Here is a 24,844-nt window from a genome sequence, read left to right on the forward strand (position 1 = left end):
GCATAAGTCATATTTACTGACTGCCTGGAAAACTGTTCAGCCGGTGGAAATTCTTTGCATGTGAGTGCATGTCCATGTGCTGTGCTGTTTGCAAAGGGTGCAGTCCCTTATCCTTGGCCCTTTTGTTTGAGCAAATGCTTAAGTGCCAAGCCTTTGGCCAGAGACATCTGGAAACTGCTGCCTGTCCTCCTCGCAGCACACTTCTGTAGCTAAAGCCAGTTGCCTTTCCTTTATCTGCTGCTATCAGTGGACAAGCATGGCTAAACCAGAGTGGCTTCTTTGTTTTTTTCCTCCTAGGCCTCCTCTCTTTCTGTAATTCTCCACTGCCAGCTGTGTGATACAGAACTGAAGCTCACAGAAAATATTACCACAGGTTGTAGTTCCATCCAGGCAGATGATGACAGTGTATTGATAATAATGGAGAGAGCACAGGCTGATAATCAATAAAGAGTAGGCACTAACATCCAGGCAGGAGTCTATCTGTTCACAGCAGAGCTTCCTCTGAAAGAGAATGGAAACCCCAATAGCTCTAAACAGTAAATTTATAGAAGCCATATTTGCAAAAATAATTTCAGCCTTCATGGGATGTCATGGCTGCCCTGAGCAAGTGACCAAGCAGTAATCAACTTGTGCATCCCTATTTTTTCCCCCTGCTCCTTTGATGGTGTGGGATATGATTTTTGGGAGTAAGAAAGCCAAATCCTGATGTGAAAATGGTTTCAGATCATCTGTTGAGAGCAATATGAAGGTTAGAGTTTATATGGCTGTTTACAAGAATGTTGTTATTACCATGCTATAAAACAGAAAGGAATGTGACCAGACTAGTACAGAACATCAAAAGAATTGTAGAGTCATTTTAATGAGTTACTAGAAACCAAGTCAGGTTCTGCTGTTTTGAGCCTATATGGTTCTATTCTGTGCAGTGGATTTAAGTCACTTAGCAACCTTAGCACAACTTGCAGCATGTTGAGGCTTGCTCCCAGCTGGGGTTTAATGCTCCCAGCATCCCCAGGTGGACAGCCTGTGCCTGTCCTGGCCCTTTTTGTATGTAGGAAAAGACAATCAGAGCAAAGAGCTCTGCTGCTCTGCTGCCTCTGACCTGGTGTGGACAGAGACAGCTGAGCAAGAAAGGTGAAAAGTGGGGTTTGTGGGTGTTTGTTCAGACCAACAGTTTTTAAAATTCTCTGTGTACATGTGAAAATTGCAGCACAATCAGGGGAAGGAAAATCAAGCCTATGTGGATTTCATATGGATCACATATGAAGCTACAAGAAAGGGAGGCTAAGGAGGCCATGTATAACCTATCTTTAGGGTAAAATTTAAAGACATTTTTAAAGTTAATACCAGTTCATCTAACAGTTATTTTTGTCTTAGAAAAAGCTCTGTCATGTTTGAAGCATGTTATTTGCCAGTATTTTCTGATTAATTTTGTTTCCTAGAGGTAATTATTTTTTATGCCACAATGTCACATACATACTAAGCACACAGTGAACCTCAGAAGCTCCACAGTTCTTTTATTTAATGTAAAATATCCACAATGGCATTTAATTCAAAATGCACAAGTTCAGAAACATTTTGGACTGGACCATAAGATAGGCTGTAGAGACTTTAAAGTACAAATATTGCTGTATAAAGGGTCCATGACAGGGGAGCTGGAACTAAATGATCTTAAGGTCCCTTCAAACCAAACTACTCTATGATTGTAGGGTTCTCTGATACTGAAATGTGATGTCAGTGAGATATTTATTGGCATTTGCTATAAAAATAGAACATTTTGTTTCACTGATGATAATATTCTGTTACATTAATGCACGTTGTATGAATCTTAGATTGCAAAATTTGGAAATGTAGGACTACTCTATTCTTACACAGCTATTTTGTCCTGTTTAAGCTCCAGGCTGCATCCAGATCTGCATCCATCCCGTGCTCTTAGATCATCTGGAGAGATTTTGGTACCTGTGGGGTTGAAGTTGATGGGCTTCTGAAGGGGGCAACCACCCTCCCTGGGATACAGAGCTTCACCAGCCTGTGAGGGAGCCCTCCAGGAGGAGGATCTGTGTGATTTGTTGAGAATTTGCACGGGCTAACACAGAATCACTTGCTTGGTCTTCTACAGGGGATGTGAAAATCTCCTGCTCCAAGGGAACCTGACAGCTTCCAAACACAAACCACCAACTCCTTCCACCTAGGCTGTCATGCCCTGAAGGAAATTTGTGGCAATTCAACTTGTCCAAGTCGCTTCACTGGAAATAGAAAACATTAAGGAAGTGAAGTCAAACAGTGAAAGAAGTGATGGTGGTGTTACCATTGCTGCCTTTTGCCACCTACTTATGCCAACATTTTAATTCCCCAGTAAAACTGCAAGAGAATCTCACTCCCATCTTCTGGCCTTTTTAAAAGGAGAAAATGAAGGTGTTAGTCATCAAAAAAATGGGCCATATGTGTGAATGTGCAGTTTCTCCACCCCCTGGTTCTTGCAGACATAAGAACTTACCCAGCCTTCCCTTTGAAGGCAGATGGCTGGGCTATTGCTCAGATAAGCACACATCTGCCCTCCTGAGGTGCCACAGCAAGAGAAAATACCAGTTAAGGTGTCTCTGAAACAAAATTTTTAAAAAATTAAAAAAAAAATTTAAATTTTTTTTTTAAATCTTTTTAACATTTAAAAATTAAAAGATTCCCTGGTGCTGCTTTAACCTTTCTATTCTGCATTGTGTCACCAGCTATTTTCAAGCTGCTAATGTGTGGGATGGACTGTGATGGGGAGCAGGGGTACCGAGACAGATCACCCAAGTGGAGACTTGCTGGTACTGAAACATCTCAGTCTGGCTCTTGTTTATGAATTTGTTGCATTTGTTCTGGGATTTCAATTTATCAACAACATCTTGTGGAGATGTTTTTTCCATTTTTCCATTTTTCCATTTTTCCATTTCCATTCACTTCAAAAGTCTCCAGTCAGCTCTCTGGCATAGACCATCCATGAACACCTCAAAAATACATAACAAGTGCAGCACATCAGCTGCTTAAGCAGTTTATCAAATGGATACAGCTTTGTGTTTGCTGTGCTGTGGAATATATGTGCCACATCATTATACACCTGGGTTACACAGCTTACAGCAAATTAAATTTGATATTGTCGTAGATAAATTCTCATGTTATTAACAGTCATATTTAGGACCATGGCATTATCACAAATGTCACACAGACCTTTCAAATTTCCAGTCTTCTGCTTTTAAATAAGTACGTGTTTGGTCAGTGCCCGCTTTGGGTGTTCTTTTCATTAACACACCAAATATAACTGAAATGAAAATATTCCTTGCACTCCCTTGCTTATATACCTCTGAATTCATCCCCAAAATCAACTCAAACTCAAAATGATATCCTGGTTTCTTTTATTATGGTTTTCCAACAGCACACAAGAAATTAATCGTTCTGACTGTGAAAATCTGTCCTGGGAAGCTGCTGGAAAAGCAATTCTCCCTGACATTTGCAGCTGCCACCACTGGGAAATGTTCCCACACTGATTTTGACCTTCTGAAGTCCAGAAGCAAAAATCTCATCTCTCTCTCAGCTTGAAGTTATACCATGCAAGTGTTCACAGTCCTTCCCTTGTCTTGCTGTCTGAGAAATATCAGATGACTGGTTTTTAAAAATCATAATTTAAATAAATTCTGTACACAGAATTTATAATAATTTAGAATATTATATAAAGATTCATTTATACATTCATAAAGGCAAGGATTTAAATAGTTCTAGCAAATGTTGCATGTCTTAGTGCATATATGACTCTGTGCAGGAGGATCTTCACACAAACTGTCACCCTAGTGCACATCCAAGACCCAGAGCAAAGTGGCAGGATCCATGATTTCAGGCGTCCATAAATCCTTGCTGTAGTGGCAACAGATGAGACAGCACAGCAGCAGGTATGTTGGGTGGGATGTGGGATCTCACTGTTTTCCAGAAGGTGTTTGCACGAAGCTCAGGAGACACCTGTAAGTCCATTAAAAGTGAATTTCAAACCCTACAGATTCTTTGACATGGACATCCACATGGCAGAGTCCATTAGCAACGAGCAACAAGCACATGAAATCTCTCTCTCCTGAGCGGTCCACTACAATAAATTTGGATTAAATTACTCCTAAGTGTCCTTAGGAGGCAACATCAAATCCTAGACATTACCTATTTTGAAGATACCTCGTCTGTCCCGCCCAGATAGCTGTAAGCAATACCCAGTGGAGTATCTGCCCTGGACAGATTTACTTTATTTCCAGCTGACAAATGTGCTGTGCCTGGCAGCAGAGCTCAGCATGCTCATCATGCAAGGAGCCACATGACCGAGGCTCCTGCAGAGTTTATCAGGTCACTCAGACCTACACCACATCTCAGGTTTGAGCACCATTCCAAAGATCTAGTCTGGACCCATTCCATGCTTGAGTCTGGGGGAGGGTGGAACAAAATGATGCCTGGAGCCCAAAAGGAGAGAGAAGAAGTGGGACCCCCGGGCAATGCAGGATGCAGCTGGGATTCCAGGACAGGCTGGCCTGCAACACCCAACAAAAGACCAAACCAGCTCCAGGTTTGTGGAAGATGCAAAGGCTGGAAAAAGGCCTCTCCATGCCTGAAACCAGCTCTTCTGCTGGTTCCCTGGGGTTTGCAGCAAAAGTTCCAGGTGGATAAAGAAATCTCAGGCAAAGAAACTCATACATCTTTTTTTTTTAATTTACTACAGATATTTTGCTGAGTTCTGCGTGAAGCCACCTGCCCCACACAACCACAAATATTGAATCAGGAGAGCAATTTTTCTACCACCCACATAAGATAAGGAATCAGGAGACACAAAGCCTCATTATATCCAAACAAAAAACTTACAAGTAAAAACAAAAGTGTTAAGAAGTAGCTGAAAAAGTAGCCGAAGAAATTAACCTATTGTGCAATCAAATACAAATTGAATTCCAGGGTGGATTTTGTTATTTAACACATCTGCAAAGTGAAATCCATGTTCAAGTTACATTTTGAAAATCATAAAATCACCATCACCATCACAACTGCCACCTCAGTGTAATTCTACCAGTTATTTTAAGGCAGAATCCCAGCAAAGGCTTGTGAGGTGAGAGGTGCAGATGCACATGGCTCTACATGCTTTTCAGATATATTTTAGTGTGCCTCAAAAGCAAATCTCATGGATGGATGTCCTGGGGTGAACATGGAAACAGCAGAGGTTTGCACAGCCTGCAGGGTTGCAGGCCATAGTGCTTTTCTGGGAGTTTTGCACTAAAGAAAGTACTAAAATAACAAATTAATTACTGCACCAAGCAAGGACAGCATCCTCTGCTTGAGCTTTGGCTGATACCTTCAGACTGGCACTGAGGTGAGATGCTGTGGGACCATTTCTGCACTTCGCAGCAAAGCAGGTTTCAGGGAAAGAAAGAGTTGGCACCAGGGAAAAGTTGAGTGTGGCAGTCTTTTGACATCTCACACTTTTCCTACACTTATCCTGTAACCATCAAAACCTCTGAGACTGCACTGAAATACTTCTTGAATTGAGGCAGCCAGAAGACCAAACCTCTGCTTTCCTAGCTGCAAAATATTTCCAGAACATTCCAATGCCACTTTCATGAGGAGATTAAATGTGTCCCTGGATGCCTATTCATTGCTTAGACCCCAGTGTCATCAACTGAGTGTGCTGACAATCAAGTCTCTTGCTCAGTAGTTCTTGCTCAAAAACGAAATTTGGTGCATCCTTGAAATCCACCCCTTTTTATATCAACATCAACAAAAACTTTCACTCTTTTTTATGCAGAATCATAGAAAACAAGTCTAGTAATGACTTTTAAAACCAACTAATGCACATAGCTCACCTGCTTTCCCAAGCAAAGCTGGAATCTGACACACTGAGCTGCTACCTGGAAGCAGCAGCAGCCTGTAGAGCCAGTGTTGTGCTCAGAAAAGTCTGCCCCAGAGGAACATGAATTCTTCCTCTTGCCCTTTCCAATTTGTAGTTCACTCCCCTTTTGCTGTAAATTATGACCTTAAATTGCTGCATCATGCAAAATGTCATGTGAAGGCACCATTTATTTGGAGCATGGGCTCTGTAAGAGTTTGACAGGGAAACACCACGGTGCCTTTCCCAGGATTAATAACAGGAGATGTTGAAATCCAGGGGGCAATCACAGGGGAACCTCAGCTCAGCAGCTCTGCCTCTGGATAATCCTCCCCAGGGAGCCTTGAAAGGCAGCAGAGAGCTCTGCATCATGCTGTGAGCTTGGGCCCATGATGAAAGGTGCTCTAAAAAAGTCAACTGCAAGGTCAATGTGCTTTACACCCACGTGTTGAAAAATAAGTAAGCATCAGTGTCCAATTTAGTTGTCATCACAGAGTGGGACTCCAAGGCAAAGGAATGCTCTAAGCTTGTAAGGACCACACTTCTCTCCTTCCCTTTGATGTGAGCCAAGGTAATGGAGATTCTGCCAAGGTGTGACTAATTCCTTGTAACTATATTGCATAATTTTCATATACTTTTGGGAAAAAAAAAAAAAAGAAAAAGGCAGTCTTTAAGAATAGGAGGGAAAGAAATTCACCCCTGACACATTCCACAGAACACAACCAGCAGTACAAAGCAGGTTTTATTAACAGATGGTGAAAGCTCAATTTAAAAAGTACTGTGGGCATTAAAGGAGATTGTTTTATGTCTTTGACATGAATACTCAGGCTAGATGAACTATCAGGGGTTTGGTTTAAGTGAGATTAATGCTTAGTGTTTGGAACCCATCCAAACTGATTAGATCTGATTGAGTAAGAGAGCACAACTTTCTATATCACTTTCAAAGTGATGTGATTAGACTGTATATGTACTATCTGAAAATGTAAATATAAACAGAAGGGAAGGGAAAAATACCCTTCCCAAATTTTAAATGCAAAAAATAATAATGATCCAACTGTATATAAACACTTACAATTTACTTGACTATTAGAAGAGTTAGATAAGAAAAAGTGTGTTAATGACATAGAAAGTGTTACAGGAATAACAAGCCTGTGGTCTGCCCTGCTGAGAGCCTCATTTATTTCCTTTGAAGTCAGTTGAAGGGTATAAGTTTGGGTGAGGAGAACTTGATTCCAAACAATTTTCATCTAGGAAGGTCAGGGAAACCTGGCATTTTTCATCTTGTTCATAGATTTGCAGACACTGGTCCTAAACAGGAACAGTTTGTAAGTTTGTAATTATTTCAAAGTACACTTTTTATGACATAAAGAATTTACTGATTTATATATTATATACTGATATTGTGTATATATATATACATATTTACATATACATATATATATATATATATATATACACACACTGATATACTGATATATATATTGAGATATATATATATATATATATATATATATATATATATATATGTATATATATATAAAAATATATATTCAACAGTTTTGCCAATCATACATTTACCTATGAACCAGAGGGAGTCTCATCTCCAAATTCAGGTGCCTGTATGTTGGTGCCCAGCTGTAAACTTTGTGCCCCAGCTCCAGACCCCCATCAGCTGAGCCCTTCTGGGTGCTAGCTGGTCAGTCAAATTCACTTTCAGACAGGTCCATCTAATTGCTTATGTGCAGACAAAAAAGCACCATATCCTAGAAAATATTCTGACACAAAACTTAGGCAGACAATTCTTGACTTTCCTCTTTTATGGGGTGGGTAAGGGGGCACTGAGAAAGACTCCTGCTGAAATGCTGGAACCATTTCTACAGTCCACACACAGACAGCTGGAGAAGGTTCAGAGCAGGGCCACAAAAATAATTTAAGGGATTAATTAGGAAGCCCAGAGGGCTTCACTTTGTAAAGTTAAATTAATCAGAGTCTACGAATCTATAGCCTTAGAATGAGGTGATTTTTTCAGAAGACAATAACATAATACAAATACACATGAATGTCTAATACAGACAGCAATGCAATATCTACCCTTACTATCCGGGTATTAAGTTTAGGTAGTTGATAGGAAGCAGTTCTGAGGTTGGCACAGACAGGAGCTCTACCCTTCTGGTCATGCTAGAAGCAGCCAGTGTCACCAGGTATCCATCAGGTGGCCAGAACCTCTGTGGCAGCCCAGAGAAGACTTTTGCTTTCCTCCTGGGATGTTCCACCTGCCCCAAACTGCTGGCTCATGTTGGCACAAGGGACAAGTGACAAAGCCAGACAATGCCTCTGCTGTTGTCACCAGCAGAGCTTACACATTGTCCTTTCTTGCACCTGCATCCCTACATCTTCCCTGATTTCCAGTTTACTCCCTGTTGAAAATACTGGTTTCCCTTTCATCTGTATACATGGAGAAATCTCCCAGCCCTGCCCTTCCTGCTTTAATGAAGAGAAAGTTGCTGCTGGGTTACTGAAGTTTCACAGATTTTCACCAATCACCTAAAACACAAAAACTGTGCATGTATATACAAATATATGTGTATCAATGTATGTTTTTAAAGTAATGTACTAGTAGTATTAAATAAAACATTATTTTAAACTTCTATGAAACCAAACACATATGGTAGTTTATTTTCTGAGTTTATTTCACAATTGCTGTGGGTGAACAACAGGAATGTATTAAACTGAAATAATTTGTCTGTCCAACCATGTTTTACAAAAGCTTTCCTGGGCCTTGGTATCAGAACTGCATGTGAAGATGTGGCAGAAAGTTTGGAATGGGCACATCACCCATGGTACACTGTGCAAGGCATCCAAACCTCTGGGAATTCCCAGAGGAAACTTTATCTCAAATCTCATCTAAGAAAATAAGTAAATTCCCCTATGTAACATATTACAAATGGGTGAGGAAAGATTAAAAACAAAAGTGAGAAAACATCATTTTACCAAGTTTTTAATCTCTGCTAAAACTTTGCAAATTGTGCTGAATTTTTTTCCACTAAAGCCACTACTCATTCCCTCCAGCCAGGGGACAGCAATTTCCTTCACAAGGCCACTCCTGCCACCAGGGCTTGTTGGGCTGGGGTGAATCATTTCACAGCAGAAGCAGCCAAGGCTGGGATCCCAGCCAGCAGCCCAGGAACAACATTTTTCAAGAAGCAACAGCTTTCATCTTTAGCAGCAGTGGGCAGCACTCAGAAAATCTCCTCAGCAACAGCCAAGGTCAGGGCATTACCTTCCACTCAGTCTTTGGTCAATTAATTCCCTACACTAAAATAAGAGAAAAAACAAACAAACAAGCAAGCAAAAAAAGGCTATTTGTGCACTGTTTGGCCTGTGCTATGGATTTTACATGGGACAATTCTGAATTCCCACATGCTGAGAGCCATAAGCAAAAAGACAGAACAGGAGTCAAAGTGCAGGCTCTGTGGTCAGAAGCTGATGCATCTCCCAGCTCCACAGTGTACCAAGCACTTATCATCCAGAAGGAACAGCACAAATTAAATGGGGAGACAAACAGATACCCTGATCTGGTGCAGAGGCATTCCTGGATATCTCAAATAAGTTGGGGACCTGGTGAGGATTGAAGGCAGTACAATGAATCACGAGTTTTATGCAAGTTGAGGAGGTCTCCATTTGACAGCACACTTTAATAGGCAAGAGGCAGTTGAGGAATGCAGTGTAGTCCCTTGGTTTCTTAATGAAAAAAAGAATAACAAATGCTGAAAAACGCTGCCAAACAACAAAGCTTACATTTTATACACGCTCATCAATTTAACCCTAAAACCTTAAAAGCCTCAGGGTGATCCCAACGCCTTTAATACCAAAGGCCCTAACTATGCCACAGATCAAGCACCAAGCCCAAGCCTGCTTTGTCTAGAAAGATGAAAGCACACTCAAACAGGTGAAGGCTTCTTTGGAATCATCACCTGCAATTAAGCAAAGGAAAACTAAGAGGAGAAGAGGTAAGCTGAACTTGCTTTAAAAAGACACCACGGGAGCAGGTGGATGCTTGCTAAGGATAGCTGTGGTGTCTGCTGTCATTCTTTCACCAAATGATGTGCATTCATTGGGATTTCCTGCACATTAACAACAGATCACTTGGTGGGAAAGTTGGGTAGGTACTGCAAAAAAAAAAAAAAAATCCTTTTTCTTTTTTTTTCCCCCCAGTATATAATTCTGGGAAGACTGCTGCTGCCAAGCTGCCGTGGATAGCAATACCAGGTCTGTCTGAACAAAGCAGTGCCACAGAACATTTCATTTTGGGATGTGAATAATAATTCATCATTCTTTTTTACCTGAAATAATTTATAAATAGCTAAACATTTAGTTTAAAACAGAGTGTGTAGAAATGTAATGTTTTCCTTCAAAACCCAGCTTCTAAAGTAATACTCTCAATTATTATTTTTGGAAGACAAGAAGATTTTAGCTATTGCTGCCAAGATAAAAATCTTGCAAATGTAAGAAAAGGAGTAAAGACCAGAATTTAAATTTAAACAAGACTCTAGTTTTTTACTACTGTTACATAAATACTCCAAGTCACAATAAAATAAGAATCATATGTAACAAGGGAGAAAGGAAAGAGGAAAACTGACACACCAGCATGCAGATCTTTCTGGCTGTGATGTTCTTCATGTTCTGCATTTGGAAGGCACTTTACACAGTCCCTGAGGAGAGATAAGGATAAACTGATAATACTATTAACGCTATTAATAATAGTATTAATTAGGCTCATAATCAGCATTGTAAAATCCATGATAACATTTTTTGTGTTGTTAATCGTTTTAAAGCTTTGCAGAATGATATTATCCATGTGACTTAATTAATTCCATGTATATATGTACAGTCCAGGAATCACTGGCTCCTCTTCTGAAAGTGCCAAAACCTGCTATTCCCTTCAACTTCTCCTTGACACACACCTTCCCCAAAATCCATAAAATTAGCATATAAGATTGAACAGTGAGAAAGTTCTTCTTTTCAACTCATGATTTGCAAAATATTGTTGTTCACCAAGATTAAAATCTCCCTCAGCCCCCTTTGCCTCTATATCTGTGCCCAAGGGGAGCTCAGGAAAAGTTTGGGCAAAGGGAGAATCCCCTGAGCAGCACCCCATGAAATTGACCATCTCCTCCCTTCCAGGGAAAGTCTGACTCCAGCCCAGGTCCCCCCAGTGAGCCCCAGCCAGCCCACCTGGGCTATTGAATGGGGTTGCACTGATTTTTCAGGCAGTCTGTGATTATTCACAGACCAAGATCTCTGCTCCCACTCAGGCTCTGGTAGAGCAGCAGGTACAGAAAAATGTCCTGTACCCAGGGCTCAGCCTGAAATGGAAGTGCTCCAAAAAATTATCATCAGCAGAAAGGAGAGAGTAATGCTGGCCTAAAACTTTTATGTGCAGCTTTTTCTTCCTCATGTGGGTTTGAGGAGGGTAGAAGGAGACAAGAGGAAGAGATGTGTTAAAATGACTGGCCATAAAGAGCAAATCTGATCTGTGAAGTGACAGCACAAAACAAACAACCTGAATAAAACTTTCAGATAGGGATTATATAAAGAGAAAATCAATATGGTCAAAAAACATAAATATACAATTAATGGAGAGGGCTTTTATGGAGTGCTCAGCTTCAAACGCACAGGAGTGGGCAAAATATGAGAGGGCTTTATAATCTCTTTCTCTCCTTTGTATTTTTCAGGTCACCCTGGCTTACAAAAATCAAGTTGTATTCCTTCTGCTTTGCTTCCTGAAAAATCAATAACAACAATCAATTAAAACTTGTTTTGTGCCAGCAGGCTATTGTTTGTGATAATAATGCAGGGAGCTGAAAGAAGATTGCTTTATTTCCTTGACCTCCTTGGTACGCAGATAAATACAGTGTCTGTTCCATCTACAACCTGAAACCACAACCCTGTCCCTTTTTAAATTATATGAAAGAAGATTAGATACTCTCACACGCTGTAAATAGTTTGAAGTATCTGTTTTTGGTATCACTGCAACTGGCTGGAAGATAACATCTAATTTATGCCTAATTCAGCAAAAATTCCCGATATCAGGCTCAGCCCAGGTTTCATTTTGATTTGAATCCTCCGTGATGCCACTGACTTTGGTCAGTTTTCATCAAATGGAAAATATGAAGAGTCAAGGAAAAGACCTGGCAATGAGAAATCTTTCTCAGTTCATATCAGCATCGAGCTGTGTCCATGTCACAGCACCCATTATCTCTGCTGTGTCCCTCTGGTACCATGTACTGCTATCATATACTGCTCTTCAGAGCTACACACACACAAACAGATGTATACAGACAGATATAGGTGCTACAGATAAGATGCACAAAGAGGCAGAGAGTGATCTGGCAGTGAAATTCTCTTACATCTAATGTCAGTACAAAAACCCAATCCTGATTTTTTTCATTTGCTTTCCCAAAAGCCCTGAACACCAGTCCAGCCACACAAAGCCCAGGCCCAGAGCAAATGCTGCTTTCCTCAACAGCTGGTATTTTAAACATACATGGAAAGCAGGCAAAAAACTGCAGAAAGAGCAAAAGAAGAGGATGAGGTTAACAGCAAGATCAACTCCAGGCCAGCTACACACACAGCTTGTCTGGGGGTGGGGTTGCATCAGATCTGAAAACAAAGTTAGAAGGGTTTGTCAACTGGAGATGGGCAAGTTATGCAACTATTTGAACATGAGCATGCCTGCCTGCTCAGAAAGGAGATTAGGGACTTGAATACTCTTTTATACCTGCTAAATAATTAGTATCAAGTAACCACGTCCACTCTGCACTTTTCCTCTAAACAGCAAAATGCCAATGAGCTGTTTGTTAACTTAGACACAAAGGCTGGGATTTGTAAAGGGCTCTGAGCAGTGTTAGACATGCAGCACCCAAAAACCTTACCCTGAGATTTGGCTCTGTGGTACCAAAGTGGAGCCTCACAGGCTTATGGTGCTTCTATGCCCTTGCCAGGGGCCTTGCACCCATCCTGACCCAGGAGATTTCTCCCACATTGGCCCTTGCAGCCTGGAGAAAAACACATGGCCCAGCCCTTGCCAGCTCCTGATACCTCTTGCATAATGCCTTGCTGTTTTTCTTTTTGGTTTTGAGTGTTTTTTTCAAATAAAGTCACATCAGACCTTACTGATAACATTGGGGTAAAGAACAACCCTCCATGGTCTACCAAGTCCTGAGGCACAAAGGGTTCAACTTAGGACTGGAAAAACTGGGAGAAAATACACATATCCCCAAAATGCCTTTTCCATAACTTTTTACTCTTTTAGCACCAATAATACCTATTATTTCTTGTTTCACTGTCATATCCCTGAGCTATTCAGTACCAGGGGTAGATTCTAGGACACATCACAATGTCCAAACACAGATGTGATCCAAAACAATCTCACTGCCCTTTACCTGCATCACCACTCCATCTCTCCTCCCATCACTTACACAGGGTTATAATTCAGCACAAGGGAATTTCCAGGCACTGCTTTCCATTTCTCAATTTTCCTTAAATTTTTTTAGCAAGTGTTGTTTTATTTGATGTCCTGAGCACAGCAAAACTCTTCAGATCCCAGATTCACCCTCTCTGCTTTCCCACTTCAGACTGTCTGAAGCTGATGCTAGGAGAAAAAACAATCCTTTCTGTCATGTGACTGCAATTTTCTATTTATTGATTTTACATTGCACAATCCCTTTAATTTTATATACTTTGCAAATGTCACAAGAAAAATAATGAATAATCAACACCTCCATAAGCAATGTTATTGCCCACTGCGATCTAACAGAGGCTGAGAACTCACCATGATCCATAGATGTAAGAAACTGCAGAAAATGGACTGTTTATCACCATTTCCAGACACACTCTTAAACAGCCTGATTTTATTATACTTCCAGTGTTCATATGGTGAATCAAAGTGCTTTCAAAGAAACGAGAGTTACCCAATTAACCAGAATGAGACAGCAGGAAAAAACCACTGTAGATAGGAAAACAGCCTTGCTTCCTGCTCCAGATCTATTTTTAAAGCCTAGGTGAGCACATATTTTTCCCTGCTGCTTTTAACCTTCTAACAGAGGAAACTAGGGTTCAGATAATTTTTTTGGAGCCAAAACCATCCTTTTTCAAAATTCCTTGACATAATATTCAAGAATCACTCTTGCCTTCCCACAAGGTTATTTTATATAGTTGCTGAAATTTCCAGGGTCTCCCCCTGAGCAGAGCAGAGGCAGGGATAACCTGGAAGGAAAGTTTATGAAACTTGGAAGTGGTAAGCTTCAGCAGAAAGTGGTGGGCAAATGCTAAGGTGTCTCCTGGAGAGTGTGTTCCAGAGCTGGAATTTACCCAGCTGAGACCAGCAGAGCACAGGCCAGGCTGCCTGCCATATTTAGGGCAGAGCTTTTTACAAAGACAAAAAAAATATGCATTTTTCCCAATCTTTTCAGGCATCACAGACCCTGAAGAACTAGAAATCCAAAATTGCTACACTCAACATGATCATTCCTAAAATCCCCTTGACTACTTCATCTGCCCTTTTTATCTCCCTAATTCCTCCTTTTCTTTCAATTTTGCTTTCAGTTTGTAAAGTTCTGATGGAAATACTTTCTGCACAGATGAATAACAAATATCCTCATCCCCACCTCACTCATATGTTCTCCTGGCAGAAGTCCCAGGCTTGGGAATATTAAGCTGTCAAGCAGGTAACAATGTTTGGCTTAGGACTCAGGGTCCTTGCAAGAACTTGTGCTGGTTGTATTTGAAACATTAACAGAAGAATCAGTGGGATAAAACTTCCCGTAACTGAAACCCCAAATCCCTCTCAAAAATCATTCAGAGGCAGGGACAGGACAGTGAGAGGGGATGAGGGGATTTTTCACAATGTTTTTTCTTTCTTCCTTTCCATGTCTTTAACTGCAGTATGCAAATATCTTGCTAAACTCTTTCTTTGCTCACATTTTCTAAGTTTTTACTTGGGGCACACTTGAAGCTTTGCTAGTGTTAACGTTATTGTATAACTCTATTTCACTGAATTTTATTAATGATAATCACATTTCTAAATCATCCCTATTATATTTTTGAGAGTAAAGTGCTCTGCAGAGAAGTACAATTTTAGTTCTGAGAACTTGAGTGTGTTTATGTCTGTCAATATTTACTCCAGAAGCATTTTCAAACAAATGTCTCTCCCTTGGAGTGAAAAACACAGAGCCACCACCCACAGCTTCTGCAATCACAGCTCACCAGTCTCTCTCCATCTGATCTCAAAACAGGCATGGGGTGCTCTCTGTCTAACTGTGTTGATAATAGCAGAGTTACCAAAATAATACATGATTTGGGATGCTTTGTGTTTGTTTGCACAGCTCATCTCCTGAAAACTGTGATGTATAGACTCCAGCATGTGTAACATTCACCTGCTGGTTTAGGGCATTCATTGGTATTGTTTTTTAGCACTTTGGAGAATATGCTTGTTTCCCTTGAAGAATTTTCAGTTGTAAGCCCAGCATGTGAAGCATTTTTCCTTCCTCTAGCATTTCGTAAAGATGCTCCACTCACACTTTTTTTCAGCTCAAAAATTTGTGTTCCTGTGGCTTGGGCTTTTCTTCTTTTACTGTACTCCAGTGTATGAAGTAAACAATGTTTATCCAGTTCCTCATGACCACTAAAGCTGCTGGAAAGTTTCAATTTTATCTGAAAGAGCAGCAGAGCTTCAGCAAGGCCAGGTTCATAAATGCCTTCATGAAAGTGAGCAATCACCCTGGGGACAGGTACTTGAATGAATCTTCAACTCTCACTGAGAGGAAAGATTCAGCACAATTATAGTGGTGGAAAACCCAAAAGGGAGGTATTTTAAATGCCCTACTGAAGAAAAAGCTCCAGTTTTGCTTGAGCAAGCTGAGAGATGGGATTGTTCAATGTACAAGATAAAAAATAATATAAATTAGACCTTGTAAATTCTGCTGTTGATGGAACAACTTCTTTCCCATCACTGGCTCCTCATTAGCTCAACTACATGCGATTGGCACAGTCTTTTCTGGAATATTGTGGAGCTGTATTCTCCAAGCATAATCAGACAATAAGAACTGAAATGCCCTTTTCTTTATCCAGCCCAGAGGTTTTATACATTCTCTTGTTGCAGTAGAGCAGGATTTATAACTTTACTGAAACAGTATTTCTAACAAGTCAAAGTAATAGGCATGATGTATTTACAAATTATAAAGATCCAAAATTATACATGCATGTGTCTTTTGTGAGTTGAGATTTCTCTCTCTCTCTCTCCCCTTCTCTCTTTTGCTTTTTGGTCTATCACATAGAACTGACACTCTCTATAGAGAAAGCCACAATTTCCCATAAGTCCTGAAGAAATACCCAATCTACACTTGGCACATTCACAGACTGACAGTGGATTAAACCTGATCCCATTCATATAAATGTCGTGAACTCTGAATTTAAGAATTCCCACTATGAGTTCCCTTTTAGGGAAGGGCTCATTTGTTATTTACTCATGTCAGAGGCTGCTCCAAATACAAGCATAGGAAAGTCTGCATTATCTCAAGCTTGCTCCATCATGCCAACATGTGTGAGTGTTTGTATTTTTCAGAACTTTTGCCTATGAATTGTGCATTTCAATGCTGGGAAACCTGGGACAGTAACCTGGGTCAGAATTGCCAATCCTCTGCTGTATGAGAAAGACTGGCATCCCATGAAGTAAAAGCATTAAAAGAAGGATGCAGCATTGCAGGACCAGTGGCTGGGCTCCACACTCAGTTTTCACACTTTCTACACAGATATGGTGTCCCAAAGAGTCCTCTGCTTAGGTTTTGTGAAAGAAAATGGAATCACACCTCTCAGTTTACTGTTGCTTCTTTACATATATTTCTTTTTTATAACATTTAAAATTTTGTGGGTTTTTTCCCTAGTCTTATCACCCATTATTTTGATGCATTACCTTTAGAATTTGTTTTATTTGTTACCTTGTTAATCCTGTTTCATCATTTCTTCCTACATCTCACCATTTTCCTCCCTGGAAAAGGTTTGAAATTTCCAAACACACACACACACACACACTTTAAGGCAGCCAAAGCAGTGGCAGACTTCCCCTTGATTACTTGCCTGAATGGTGTCAGCAAAGAAAAAACAGATGTCAGAGGCACAGCTTTTAAAGGCCAAGCAGGCCAAATTAAAGGAAAATGAAAAGATGTTAGGTAAATTCACTCATTCTTCAAACAAACTCATATTCCCTACCTAGGTTTTTTTTTTTAAAATTGCCATTCCTCCAACTAAAAATATTCCAGAGTGTTTATGGTCTGCCAGATGATTGGAGTGTAATAAACGTAATTTTGCAAGCTTGTAAAATATCCTGACATTGCCTTAAAGAAACCACAATAAATTCTCTGGTCGGATTGCTTTATTTCCATTTCTATGCCTTATTAAACCATTATGCAGAAGATGTAGCATCAAAACAAGAAAAGATAATCTGTTGCAACATTAGAAATAACTGAAAATAGCTTAAAAATCCATTCTGTTGTAGGTGACAGTCCATTAAAAGCCAGTGCATACCCCTTTAAGCCTTGCTACGAGCCAGATCCTTATCTCAGGCGCAGGCAGAGCGCCCATTCACTTCAATAGGAGCCGCACTTGCATATTATGAAGCAGAATTTGGTCTGCTGTGTTCATTAAGGGCTTCTGAACTCGAGATGTTCCTTTGACGTTCCAGAGGAGGCCTGCAGTGCAGATAAGCTCCTGTCGGATCTCAGGGAAGCTCCTCTGTAGCTGTTTCAGGGCAAGTCCCAACACTGAGCCTGCTGGTGTTCCCCTCCAGCCTGACGTGCACCTACAGAATAATGAAGACATTGAACTCCCTGATTGACAGAGCCTTACAGAAAATGGTAAAGAACAATTATTGCAACATCGTGGCAAACCCCATCTTGGGCTGAAATTCCCTTTTCATCTGCAGGCTGAGGAGCACGCCAGGATTACAAGTGAATTATAAACGGCTATTGCAGGTACACAAACGTGCACGATGTCCTAAGAAGTTAAGTGCTACAGCTCCAGGCTCAAGTGGCCCGCAGTGTGCACATGCTGCTGGCAGCTGCCCAGATGTTCAGGCAGTGGCTGGAACTCTGGCAGGAGCTGCCTGCGCCCCTCGCTCACCTCCACCCACCCAAGGACAGGCTCTGTCATGGGGCAGATCACAGACACCACTGCCAGGTCCTCTCCAGCCTGGGGCCAACCCACAGCTTTTTTGTGGCTCAAGGAACTGTTTGGCCTCAGGGACCTCATCATCCACCTCTCCTCTCCTCCTCCCAAGCCTGCCTTACATGACCCTCCTGAGATGAGAAGGGTTTAATCCCTAAGAGAGCACTTCCATAGAAACTGAAATACTGTCAAGGTTCAGGAACAAATAAAAGGATGGAGCAATTTTCCATGTTTGTCAACTTTGGCACAATTTGCACTATTCTGACCAGCGCTGCTCTTATTCTCTAAAAAGAAGTGAATTTTTGTCTCAGCAGAAATACTAAACTTGTTCTCATGCCCTAATTTATGAAGGCTTTGCATTATCTACCTTACATCTTTATCTGGGTTATCACATCACCTCTCTTCCTCTCTTCACCCTGTTGCCCTGGATGAGGCAGATTGTTTTTGCACTTGGGAATTCTGCACAGGATCTCAGGCTCTGGCACCAGCACAGTCCAAGCTGGCCTCAGGGCTCCGTGGACAAGAGAGTGGCACTGTTCCCCCCAGCATGGCCACTTCAGCTGGAATCCTTGGAGCACAACACCTGATCCCCAGCAGCTCCTGAGGAGCTGGCACGTGGGCATCCGCCCCAGCCTTCACCCAAGGACAGGGATCTTCACAAGAAGTAAAAGGTGGCAGCAGGAACTGGGGATTTTCTAGTTTTGGAGCACTTCTAGGAACTTTCTGACTTCAATCACCTGTTTTTAGGGGAAGAGCTGAAGGCCTGGGTCTTTCCTCCCATTGCTCTGTGCCTCAGGGAGGAGCAGAGCCAGGGCATGGAGAGTCCTACGTGTGCTTGCACTCTGGGCCACGGAGTCACTGCTCCCACCCAACACATTGCCTCCAACTGCACTGGACCAAAACCCACATATTTAAAAGGGACAGCAAACACACCATTCCTGGTGCTCAGAAGCAGAGCAAGGAGATCACATCTCCCTGTCCATCCTCTGCTGCTTCCCTTTGAAGACCCTGCAATGCAGATGACCCTGTTCATGCAGCACAAGAGCTTCTCCAGTCCTCAGCTGTGTGGGTGAACCAGCACAGGTTAAAACAACCTTTAACAACCAGGTTAAAACAACAAACATATATTCTAGCTACTACTATCCTAGTGAGTCCCATCCCCACGAGATTATGCATCTATCTAGGAATTTGTTTCATCCCCGTGCCAGAGATTCAACCTCTGCAGAGAGCAAAACAGCAGTAGGATTTTTCCAGTGCTAGGTGCTGAGTGACGCAATAAAATAAAAACAATCTCTTTCATTTCCTACAGCACCTTCTCTTGGAGGGCCTGACACAAGGAGAATTGGTCCTATGGCCCCTCCATGGTTTGTGATCCTGGGATCAGCTGTGCAGGGCTCAAATGATCTCACTAAGACCAAACAAGAAGTTTATGATGGAGGCAAGAGGGAGGCACAGCTCCTGTCTTTTAGACCTAAGATTGCTCTTGTTCTACAATCCTGTGCTCCCCAGATCCTTGGCTGGAGCAAGGAAATAGCTATTTACATTTTTACACCATAGCCCAGGCAGAGGCAATGAAACCTGACACCACACTAATGTTTTAGCTGCTGTTCAACAATGGATTCATTAAAACAAAACGACCCTGCAGATTTGGATTATAAACAAAGCAATTAACAATGACAAAAATTTGCAACCTATTAAAACTATTTTGGGAGCCAGGCCCTCAGTGGTATCTCAGAAGGTCATGCCAGCTGCTATCAGCCCAGGCTGTGGCTCCTTGGCTGTGGTCAGTGTCAAATCCATCCCCCAGTGCCCACCCCAAAGCAGCCCTTGAGTCAATCCATGTATTTCCAGCTTCCAATTAATTAATTTGGCAGCTGGCTGACACCACACCCTCCTTCCCCTGCCACGCTCATTATGCTGGGCTCGGGGGAAGAGGGGCTGCAGATGCCGTTGCTCTCTTATTTCTGGCACACGCCTGGAGTGACTTGTGAGGGAATTGCTCCCATCCCGGGCTGGGGAGGTTTCAGCCCTGGGAAAGGTCAGGAGATGAAGCCCTGACGCATGCAGACCTGGCAGCCATCTCTGTCCCACCCTCCAAAACCAGAGTCCAAGGGAATTCACTGGTTTTCCACAGCTCTGTTGCCTCTTTGCACCTTTGGGGTTTGTGGGCTGACAACGTTTCCCCAGAGCCCTTTGCAGTGGGGTGGGAGCAGCTCCTGGCAGGGGACTCAGAAAGTCTGCGATCACCCAGGTGCACCCAAACAGGAAACTTCTCTCAGGCAGTGATAGCAACCAGAGCCAGGCCGGGGAATTTGCCCCAAAATGTTTTTAAGTGATTTAAAGCCAGGATTTTATATAGTGATGCCTGAACTGGGGCTCTGGCCAGTCCTCACCCATCACCTGCAGTTCTGTTGCTGGGTATCACAGGTTCATTGCTGTTTATTTATTTCTTCCCCCTACAACCTTTTATCAAAATCTCACTCCTCCCAAGAGCTTTGGATACTCTGGATGCTCCACATATCACTTTAACTATGCAGTTACAGCTTATGATTCTTACAAAACTCTGCTATAGACTCCTAAGTGCATATAATATACTCAAAAATATAACTTGTTGAATCATTTGCTCCACCTCTAATCCACTATTAAGGATTCTCTAGAAAATATTAACATGCCAGTGACTTTTGTTTAAATGTATTTTCAAAGGATGACAGTAATTCTCTGAGGCTGGATGTAATGATGGAATGGCAGTGTACTCCTTCCACAAAGGAGAGGCAGGTCAGCTCATAATAAAATGTAGTGTAATAGTCAGATAATAGAGATACTACAGCAAATGCTTTTGTTTTAAGAAGTTTTGAATTTCTAGATGGCTCTGTGATGCCCAAAAGTTCCTTATGTTTTAATCACAATACAAAGTCTGTCTACTTACCTTAATTATTCATGTTGAGGTTTTCAAGGTTCTTTGTGCTCCCATCCCATGAACACATCCAACATCAAAGTTTGGAGGGGTTTTTTTTAGCTTGTGTTCTGAATATATTACAGTTGGCACCACACCATAAAACACTTTGGCAGCCAAGCAAATATCTTTACACGAAACCCAGCATAATCATGGGTTACTGAAATCTGCTTCCTCTACACGTCTGGAATTCCCCTGATTAGCAGAGTGTTTTCTAATCTGCCCAAAATGCATCATGCCAAAACCATGATGCATTTTCTTAGTTGTCCACCCAGGACAGACAATCATTTCACTTCATCAGTTTTGGAAAACCACCTCTAACTTGAAGGGAAATTCATCACTTGCTATCTCTGAATCCACAATTTTTTTTGTCCCATGGACTTCATATAGAGATTGGTTGGCCAAAGGTCTTTCACGGGATAACCCAAAGCAATCACAATTGATAAGTCAGTCTGTAAAGGCACCCTTAGGTTGATGCAGAGCTGCTTTGACAGCCAATACTACAAGTCCCAGCATGCACCTTCCCAGCTCATGACTGGAGGTAGGTTTTTGGTTTGTTTTTTGGTTGTTTGAGGGGTTTTTTTATTAATTGCATTTTGGGAAATGTAGATCTGACCACTACAAACTCCGCATTGACAAACTTCCCCCTAAATGTGGGACAGATTGCCAATGCAGTCCTTTGCTGGCAAATATGTGATAAATTCCTTTGTAAAAACTTTTATTTAAAAATACACTTTTCCTTTCTGGGTATCATTGCAAAAGCCCACATTGGACACATCTCCTTTATTGATACCAGAGAAGATTTGAGTTTTAATATTATATTATCTATATATGATTATTCAACTTAACTAATGAAGATTATTCTGTACTTCACTATCCACTGTGGACCTAAGCTCTCAGGCAGAAGCAGCTGCAGCTTAAAAGCTTTCTGTGGTTTTCAGCACAGAAACTGGAAGAAAAAACCCCAAATCACATGCCTTTGGTGGCCAATCATGCAGAATAAACAGCAGCAATTATAACCTCTGATTTCAAGTCCATAGGCTGGAATGTATTCAAATAAATCTTGCCATAAAATAAACAAATGCTGAAGGTCAAAAACTATGTGCAGATAACTCACAAACAGCAAAAGAGACTGAAGTGTACAATAAGGTGTTCATTACAAATAAACCACCTCCTTTATTGATTGGATACAGATCTGTAAATAAAACAGTTCATAAGTCTTTAGAAAAAGAAAAACAATCTGTGAAAATGAAGAGTTTAGAAAATTTTCTGCTGTTGTGGTGAATGCTACCAGGGTTCAAGAATATAACATAATTGTGCAAAAACAGATTTACCTTCCCACAGTAATTTCCAGAGTTTAAATCTGTGGACTAGTTTTCTAATGTGTTGACCTAGAGCATAAACTGAGATGATGCATAATCCAGTTGATTTTTGCACTGATTTACGGCCTCACTTATGAAGTTCTACATCAATCTAGAAATTAATATTTCAGCCTAAACACCATTTCACATTCTCCACAATATAACTTGTCGCTGTTAATCTCCAGCCTTGATGTTATACATCCCCTTGCTACCAAACTGTGAGTACAACATGGACTTTATTTTCTCTGCTGCTGGAAAAAAATTATTTGACTGAATTGATCGAAAATCTTGATTTATCTTGTCTACAACTTTCAGTAGTGTGCAGTGATTAATATACCAGAGCAATTTCTTTGATTAGCTCACCATAATCTAGAAAGACTAAACATTATGGGCATTAAAATTTCAGCACAAATGTTATCTCTGCAGTAAGCACAGTAGTGGCATCTATCAGTTCGTGTATTAACTCAAGTTCTGGCACTTCTCAGTAGAGATTTACCTCCAGAGCTTTGAGGTTTGAGCAATCAATATATAACCTACTTTGATGCATTCCACACACCAAACTACATTAAAATAACATTAGGCCTTGCTTTAAGCTGACAACAGCCAGGAAATGCACAGTTAAAAGGCAAAAAACCCAACTTTTAACCGATCCTGACTTAATTTCAGATCCTGTAAGCAGCACGTGATTTTGTGCCACAGTAACCAGCTACAGCCTGATTTCAGTGCCCCAGTTTTCTAGGCTGTGTTTAACTGTGTTAAACTATCTTCAGCAAGAAGAGATAAAAGATAGATATCTAAAAGATAGATTATCTTTTATAAATCATGAAGGAACATTATCAGTGTCCTCTTGAACCACAGAGACCTCCCACAGTTCTGTGTTTGCCTCTTTCCCTGGCACAAGGGAAAGGTCTGGGACCCCTCTCCCTCCTCCTGCTGCAGGTCCCTGAGCAGCCCAGCTCAGGAAGGACTCTGGATGCTTTTCCTTACAGCCACCAAAGACTGAGATTCAGTCATTTGAGTGTCCTAATAAATAGAGAAGCAACCCTTGAAATGATCACAGTGCATTGCAATGTCAGCATTAAAGAACATTTGACGAGGCATTCAAGGAATATGCCAGTTATAGTAAATTTATTCAAATTCTATTTGAAATATGAAGTGGTTTGCTCTGTAAAAAACTGTTCCAGTGTAAATTACACCAATCCCACAGAATGGGGTGAAAACCTTCATTTTCTCCCAAGAGACAATTACCTGCATAGGTTATTCAGTCACAGTTCATCACACAGAAATCACTCAGAGCTTTGGATTTACCTCCTTCACAGCAGGTGAACAAATAACCTGCTCTGTCATAACTTTAGGATTCTTCATAACTTTGAGTTTCAGATCTACAACCTGCTTAAACAGGAGAGGCAAAACTTCCTGAGAGGGAAGAAACACACCAATATAACACTGCTGACAGAGGTAGCACCTCTCCCAGGCACCAAGATGCTTTCCAAGCAGGACTCGTTACTCAGCCCAAAAGAACCTTTTGGACAAGACTGAGAAAGTGTTCAGCAGAGCATTTATATTTATTGCACCTAAACAGAGGGAAAGGAAGACAAATGTAGAAAATAAGACCACAGGAGGCTGCAGTGTCTGACACTTTTGGAGTCAATGATTTTTTCCAACCTAAATGATTCTATGTTTCTAATTAATGAAAATGAGTTCACTCAGAAAAGCTGGGTTTATTTGTTGTGAAAATGTCTGTAGTGTCACATGGGTTTTCAACAGGTTAGAACTGTCAGCTGGGATCTGCTTGAAGGCACCCAATACCAATCTGAGACTAAAGAGCACTAGAAATAGGATTAACTCAGGATGCAAAAAGCAAAGATGATCATATCCTCAGGCCTCAAAACCAACAGGGAAACAGTATTGCAGAAACAATGAAGAAATCAAATTTGTAAGGCCAGTATTCTCCATAAATACTTCTACATTGCCCCCTTAATGTTAGATAAATAAAGTATTCTTATTTATTTTATTACTTTTTTGCTTCTTCTACTTAGATATCAGCGAGGCCAGATGAATTCTGTGCAATTTGGTGAGAATGCAGCCCATACTCTTAAAGCTGCAAACCAATCATCACAGTGCACCTTCTCGCAGCAAAAATTTTCACTACTGCATGGAGTAAGTGCATGCATGATCATAAATAATAAAACCTTGAATTTCTACAGCAGGACGAGATAACTTAGATAATGGATAAGATTGGAATACAACAGTTAGATAAGCTGAAATAGTAATAGGAACTTTTTTGAAGGTTACAAATTCAGATTTATGTTCTTCTTACTATAACATGTACTTTCTACTTCCATACTCCACCTGTCCTGACATTTGGGGAAGATAAATAAGATGATGGGTGCTTTGGCCTGGGATTCTTTTGCTTGTGTAACTCAG

General features: G+C 41.0%; 1 protein-coding gene across 1 annotated transcript in view; it reads left to right on the top strand.

The window, feature by feature from the left end:
* The first annotated feature begins 4,330 nt into the window (after positions 1-4,330).
* Positions 4,331-24,844, top strand: part of RNF32 (ring finger protein 32) — a 76,724-nt gene continuing 56,210 nt past the window's right edge. The window contains 1 exon segment of the mRNA XM_054273409.1: positions 4,331-4,576. Within this exon segment, the coding sequence (XP_054129384.1) occupies positions 4,331-4,576 (246 nt within the window).

Source organism: Melozone crissalis, unplaced genomic scaffold (genome assembly GCF_028551555.1).
Source record: "Melozone crissalis strain CALT ecotype California unplaced genomic scaffold, PUWL_Pcris_2 ptg000016l_1, whole genome shotgun sequence".
NCBI classification, from domain to species: Eukaryota; Metazoa; Chordata; class Aves; order Passeriformes; family Passerellidae; genus Melozone; species Melozone crissalis.